The 7,500-nt window shown below is 39.3% G+C and overlaps 1 protein-coding gene across 2 annotated transcripts in view; it reads left to right on the top strand.

Moving 5' to 3' along the window:
• Positions 1-7,500, top strand: part of POLR3GL (RNA polymerase III subunit GL) — a 43,988-nt gene that overhangs the window by 1,703 nt on the left and 34,785 nt on the right. Inside the window, exons 2-4 of one of the 2 annotated variants that reach the window (XM_082275079.1) lie at positions 2,115-2,239; positions 2,373-2,531; positions 6,832-6,961. In XM_082275079.1, the coding sequence (XP_082131205.1) occupies positions 2,412-2,531; positions 6,832-6,961 (250 nt within the window). In that variant the 5' untranslated portion in view covers positions 2,115-2,239; positions 2,373-2,411. The remainder of the gene's footprint in view (positions 1-2,114; positions 2,240-2,372; positions 2,532-6,831; positions 6,962-7,500) is intronic. The other variant, XM_082275080.1, reaches the window with a different exon arrangement.

The raw sequence follows: 7,500 nt of genomic DNA, 5'->3' as shown, positions 1-7,500 counted from the left end.
CTGTCCCCGTGACCCTGCTTTAGAGATTTCCCCTCTTGTCCAGTCACTGTGACTCCATTAAGATATTTCCCTTCACTTCCTGTCCCTGTGACTCTGGTAAAGAGATTTTCCCTTCACGTCCTGTCCCTATGACTCTGGTATAGAGATTTCCCCTCTCTTCCTGTCCCTGTGACTCCATTAAGAGATATCCCCTCACGTCCTGTCCTTGTGACTTTGGTAAAGAGATTTCCCCTCTCTTCCTGTCCCTGTGACTCCATTAAGAGATTTCCCCTCACATCCTGTCCTTGTGACTTCGGTAAAGAGATTCCTGTCCCTGTGACTCCATTAAGAGCTTCCCCCTCACTTCCTGTCCCTGTGACTCCATTAAGAGATTTCCCTTCACGTCCTGTCCCCGTGACTCTGGTATAGAGATTTCCCCCTACGTCCTGTCCCTGTGACTCTGGTAAAGAGATTTCCCCTCTTTTCCTGTCCCGTGACTCCATTAAGAGCTTTCCCCTCACTTCCTGTCCCTGTGACTCTGGTAAAGAGATTTCCCCTCACTTCCTGTCCCTGTGACTCTGGTAAAGAGATTTCCCCTCACTTCCTGTCCCTGTTACACCAGGACAAAAAATTAAAGGGGGGGGGTGCTGTTACCAGGGACAGAGGGACAGGAAGGTATAATAAAACATTTCTGGAGATGTGTTATAATGGTCCAAAGTGCCTGTAGAGGTGGTAAACAGCGATTGCTAATTAATCTGTTTTAGCCAGGGGCAGCCGGCCCTTTAAACATATATCCGCCTTCGGGGAAAGCTTCCCAGTGATGTGATTGGCTGCCACTCAGGAGCGCGTTCCCTGCTAATTAACCCCTTTCAGCCGAGGCGGCTGGCCCTTTAAACGTTTATCAGCCTTAAGAGGCAAGCTTCCCAGTCACGTGATTGGCTGCCACAGCCATCACATGATCGGGAGCCTGTCCCTGCCAATTAACCCCTTTAATCCAGGGGGAGGCGGCACTTTAAACGGTTGTAGGCAGCCGAGGCAAGCCTCCCTATCATATGATTGGTTACCACAGTGATCACATGACCGGGAGTTTGTCCCTGCTAATGAACCCTTCCATCCAGGGGAAGTCGGCCCTTAATGAGCAGTGGAGGCAAGCTTCCCAGCCATGTGATTGGCTACCACAATGATCACATGGTAAGGAAACTGTCCCTACCAATTAATCCCTTTAGTCCAGGGGGAGCCGGGCCTTTAAACGCCTGTCAGCCTTGGAGGCAAGCTTCCCAGTCATGTGATTGGCTGTCACAGTGATCACATGACCGGGATTTGTCCCTGCTAATGAACCTTTCCATCCAACCGACCGTTTAGATATTTATGAGTAGTGGAGGCAAGCTTTCCAGCCATGTGATTGGCTGTCACAGTGATCACATGGTCAGGAGCACATCCTTGCTAATTACCCTTTTCATCTATAGTCATGTGATTGGCTGTCACAGTGATCACATGGTCAGGAGCACTTCCCTGCTAATTACCCTTTTTATCTATAGTCAGGTGATTGGCTGTCACAGTGATCACATGACCGGGAGTTTGTCCCTGCTAATGAACCTTTCCATCCAGGGGGAACCGACTCTTTAGATATTTATGAGCAGTGGAGGCATGCTTCCCAGCCATGTGATTGGCTGTCACAGTGATCACTTGGTCAGGAGCACATCCTTGCTAATTACCCTTTTCATCTATAGTCATGTGATTGGCTGTCACAGTGATCACATGGTTAGGAGCACATCCCTGCTAATTACCCTGTTTATCTATAGTCATGTGATTGGCTGTCACAGTGATCACATGGTCAGGGGCACATCCCTGCTTATTACCCTTTTCATCTATAGTCATGTGATTGGCTGTCACAGTGATCACATGGTCAGGGGCACATCCCTGCTTATTACCCTTTTCATTTGGGGGGAGCCAGGGCTTTAAATGGTTATTATTAGCTTAGACAAGCTCCCCAATCGTGTGATTGGCTGATATGCATCAGTTAATGCTATGCAGCACTCCTCAACGCATGGTACGTATTGTGCTGCAGTGCATCAGATCTGCATTGTCTTATGATCGTCTCACTTTTCTGTCACTCTGCTCTCTCCTACTGCCAGCATGTTCCTTGGAAGCGCCTGAGCACCGCATCATAGCTGATTGGCTTCGTGTTTTGCTGCTCCCTCTCCCAGTCTGAGCTCTGCTGTATGGGAACTGCAAGAGGCTGACCGCCAGTCATTTTCAGGTACTTGTACTACTTACATTTAAAAAAAAAAAAAATAGTTTTCTTAATCATTACTGAATACAGAGCTGCATGTAATTCATGCGTCTTTTATATCTGCCTTAACCCATGTAATCGGTTTCTGTCATTTATACAGATTGGATTTCTATGCTGTGAGCCGAGGAGCAGAAGAAGAATGTCAGGAAGGGGCAGAGGGGCGGGCCGCGGCCAGATGACATTCAATATTCAAGCGGTCGGCATTGGACGGGGCGAAACCTTGCCGCCGCCCACACTTCAGCCGTCTCCTTTGTTTCCTGTGAGTTTTTTGTGTGTGACTTCTGGACTTTGGTTTGTTAACTTGTTTGCTGCCTCCGCCGCAACTGTTACAGCGGCAGCAGCCTCAGTATTTAACCACTTGCCCTCTGGAAGATCTACCCGTCTCTCCCCCCCCCCCTCACGACCAGACCACTGCATTACTTTGACTGACAGTTGCGCGGCCGTGTGACGCTGTAAATAAATTGCATTTATCTAATTTTGTTCTAACAAATAGAGCTTTTTTTTTTGCGGTATTTGATCACCTCTGCATTTTTTAACTTTTTATAAACAAAAAAAACAAAAAAAATCTAATTTCTTCATAAATTTAGGCCAATATGTAGTCTGCTACATATTTTTGGTAAAAAAAAAAAAAAGATCCCAGTAAGCGTACAGTATATTGATTGGTTTGCATGAACGTTCTAGCTTCTACAAACTATGGAATATATTTATGGAATTTCTGTTTATTTATACTATATTTACTATATATATATATATATATATATATATATTTATATTTATTTTATTTAATTTATATATATATTTATTTATTTATTCTATTTATTATATATATATATATATATATATATATATATATATATATATATATATATATATATATATATTACATTAAAAAAAATAATATATATAAATAATAAAAAAAAATTAAAAAAATATATATGATTATTTTTTTTAACATATATATATATATGTATATAAATTTATATATTTATTTTATATATTTTTTTTAATATATATATTTATTATATATATATATATATATATATATATATATATATATATATATATATATATATATATATATATATATATATATATAAATAATAAAAATATATATTAAAAAAAATATGTATAAAATAAATATATAAATTAATTTTTATATATATATATATTATGTATAAATATATATATATATATATATATATTATATATATAAAAATCATTAAAAATATATATATATATATATATATATATATATTTTTTTTTTTTTAATTCATTTTTTTATATATATATATATATATGTATGTGTGTGTATATAAATATTTATTTTATATATATATATATATATTTTATATATATATATATATATATATATATATATATATATAAATAATAAAAATATATATAAAATAAATATATAAATTTATTTATATATATATATATATATATATATTATGTAAAAAAAAAATATATATATATATATATATATATATATATATTATATATATATATATATAAAAATCATTAAAAAGAAAAAATTCATTTTTTTAATATATATATATATATATATATAATATATATATATATATATGTGTGTGTATATAAATATTTTTTTTATATATATATTTATTTATTTTTTTTATATATATATATATATATATAATAAAAATATATATATATATAATAAAAATATATATACTATATATTTTTTATACTAGTAATGGGATCAGCAACTTCTAGCGGGACTGTGACAGCATGGCGGAGCGATCTGACATGCCTCATACACGCGATCAGATAATCAGACGAAAAAAAGTCGCTTTCGACTTGATCGCATGATAATCTGATCGTTCGTACACAGCTTTTCGACAGCCGATCAGGGTATTTTGTCCAAAAAAAATCCAAAGGGACAATCCCGAAAACATTTGTCGTATGATAGCCTAGCGAACGACAATCGTTTTAATCAGTACAGTGTGCGTCCGCTAAAAATCGATAGACAAAGACCGCGCATGATCAGAAACACTAAAATAACCCCCGAAAAAAGCCTGGCCGCCATTGTTATTGATTTGCACTATCCGATACGTAGCTACGCAACCAGGAAGCTTTTCCAGAATCATACGGAAAAAAAATCCTATGTTTAGTACACATTGTTGAATTCTATATTAGTATCATGCAACAAAATGAAAAGGATAAGTCATCCGATTATCTGATTGTGTGTATGAGGCATAACTGACACTTTGTGGGAACCAGTGACACTAATACAGTGATCAGTGCTAAAAAAAAATATGCAGTCACTGTACTGATGGCATTGGCTATGAAGGGGTTAAACATCTAGGGCGATCAAAGGGTTAAATGTGTGCCTAGCCAGTGTTTATGTGTGAGGTGCCATCACTTAGGGATGTGCTGAATGTTATTCCCTGCTTTGCCGGGAAACAAGTTCCAGCACATCCCCGCTGACAGGGCGGAGCTCTGCATTGTTTACATAGGCAGAGCTCCGCCCTGTGTCTCTCCTCGAAGATCAGCAGGTGCCAGCGCCCATCCATTTGCCGGCACTCGCTGATCGGCTTGTGCTGCGACTAATCACAGCACAAGTGTTGCTCCCCTACCTTAAAGAGGAGAATCACGTGATTCTGTTCAGCCAGCAGTAAAGCTACAGTGTGTGGTCGGCAATTAAAGCTAGGGGCTATAATTTGTGATCACTTTAACACACACACACACATCCCTGACCTGTGTATACCTGCCCCTCTCGGGTGCCTGGGACCTCCAAGGCAGAAGGGAGAGCAGCGAACAACCTTTCGCTGATCTCCACTATTGTATGAACCTGGAAGCCCTCAGCTCTGTCAAATCTGGCCATCCTGGGCAGGAAAGAAGGTGATCAAGCACAGTCTGATCATAAGTGCCCTGATTACAGTAAAGCAAAAGTAGTGCCTAACAGTGGCACCGATCAGTGCCCATTAGTGACCCCAATCAGTGACCTCAATCAATGCCCATTAGTGATGCCAGTCAGTGCCTGCTCATCTGTTCTGCCTATCAGTGCCACCTATCAGGGCTCATCAGTGACACCAATCAGTGCCCATCAGTGACCTCAATCAATGCCCATTTGTGATGCCAGTCAGTGCCCATCAGTGCTTGCTCCTCTGTTCTGCCCATTAGTGTCACCTATCAGGGCTCATCAGTGACCCCAATCAGTGCTCATCAGTGACCTCAATCAATGCCCATTAGTGATGCCAGTCAGTGCCTGCTCATCTGTGCTGCCCATCAGTGCCAACTATCAGGGCTCATCAGTGACCCCAATTGGTGCCCATTAGTGACCTCAATCAATGCCCATTAGTGATGCCAGTCAGTGTCTGCTCATCTGTGCTGCCCATCAGTACCACCTATCAGGGCTCATCAGTGACCCCAATCGGTGCCCATTAGTGACCTCAATCAATGCCCATTAGTGATGCCAGTTAGTGCCCATCAGTGCCGGCTCATCAGTGCCACCTATCAGGGCTCATCAGTGACCCCAATCGGTGCCCATCAGTGAACTCAATCAATGCTCATTAGTGATGCCAGTCAGTGCCTGCTCATCTGTGCTGCCCATCAGTGCCACCTATCAGGGCTCATCAGTGACACAAATCAGTGCCCATCAGTGACCCCCAATCAGTGCCCATCAGTGAACTCAATCAATGCTCATTGGTGATGCCAGTCAGTGCCCATCAGTGCCTGCTCACCCATCAGTGCGGCATATTAGTGCCACCTCATCAGTGCAGCCTATCAGTGCCGCCTCATCAGCACACATCAGTGAAGGAGAAAAATTACTTATTTACAAAATTTACTGACAGAAACAAAGAAAAACCTTTTTTTCCCCCCAAAATTTTCTGTCTTATATCTTTTTTTTTTTTTAGTAAAAAAAAAAAAAAAAAAACAGCAGTGAATAAATAACACCAAAAGAAAGTTCTATTTGTGTGAAAATAATGATAAAAATGTAATTTGGGTACAGCGTTGCATGACCGCGCAATTGTCATTCAAAGTGTGACAGCGCTGAAAGCTGAAAATTGTCCTGGGCAGGAAGGGGGTGAAAGTGCCCGGTATTGAAGTGGTTAAAGAGAAATCAGCCAGCAATAGATCACTATAGAAAAGAGACCGATTCACACTAAGAGGAGGGAACTGATCTGGAGAGGATTGTGAGCTTTCTCAGCAAGATTTATATTCCAGTTTTTTATAAGGCTACATTCACACCTGAGCGTAGCGTTTTCGCGCGTTTTTTTACCGCGATTTTACCACGATTTTTACCGCGATTTACAGGCGTTTTTTGTGCAGGCGTTTTTTGATTGAATAGATACCAATGGAAAACGCCTGTAATCTGCCCAAAAAGAAGCTCGTGTACTTTTTTGAGCGTTGGGCATTTTGTAAACAGCGTCAAAACGCTCGGATGTGAACAGGGGCCATTGAAATGAATAGGATTTGTCTTGTTGGGCGTTTTGAGTGCTGATCCTAGAGCAGAAAAACTCCCCAAAAACGCCTACATGTGAACGGAGCCTAAAGCACTGACATTTATTTGTTGTTTATTTTTCTTATACCAGGCCTTGGATTTTAAGCCGGTTCCTCTGCAGACGGGTGAGGAGGTGGAGTACATGCTGGCACTGAAACAGGAGCTAAGGGGTGCACTGAAGGGCCTACCGTACTACATCAAACCGGCCGCGCCAAAGAAAGGTTCGCAATTCTCTGACTTTGTGGCTTTTCTGTGTTTTTCTTGTAGGGACCAGAACTTTTCTGGCATGTTTTGTTAAAAAGTAAAAATCTGTATTTTTTTTGCTAGAATATTACTTAGAACCCCCAATACCGTGTGGCATAAAAAGTTGCAACGATTAGCATTTTATTCTCTGCAAAAAAAAAAAAAAAAAAATTAATAAATGTGTGTGTGTGTGTGTGTGTGTGTGTGTGTGTGTGTGTGTGTGTGTGTGTGTGTATATATAATATTTATTTATTTTTGCAGAGAATAAAATGCTAATCGTTTACATTTTTTATGCCACACGGTATTTGCGCAGCAGTTTGTCAAATGCAATTCTTGTGGGGAAAAAATACACTTTAATGAATAATTAAATTATTAATTAATTTATTATTTTATATATATATATATATATATATATAATTTTTATTATTTAATTATTATTATTAATTAAAAAAAATAATATATAACCCAGTTTTTAGGTAGAGTTAAAAAAGATGATGTTACACCGAGTAAATAGATA

This window comes from Pelophylax lessonae, assembly GCF_965119305.1.
Source record: "Pelophylax lessonae genome assembly, chromosome: 13".
Taxonomy (NCBI): Eukaryota; Metazoa; Chordata; class Amphibia; order Anura; family Ranidae; genus Pelophylax; species Pelophylax lessonae.
Note: the sequence above shows the minus strand (reverse complement) of the source record. Positions and strands in the feature narration are given on the sequence as shown.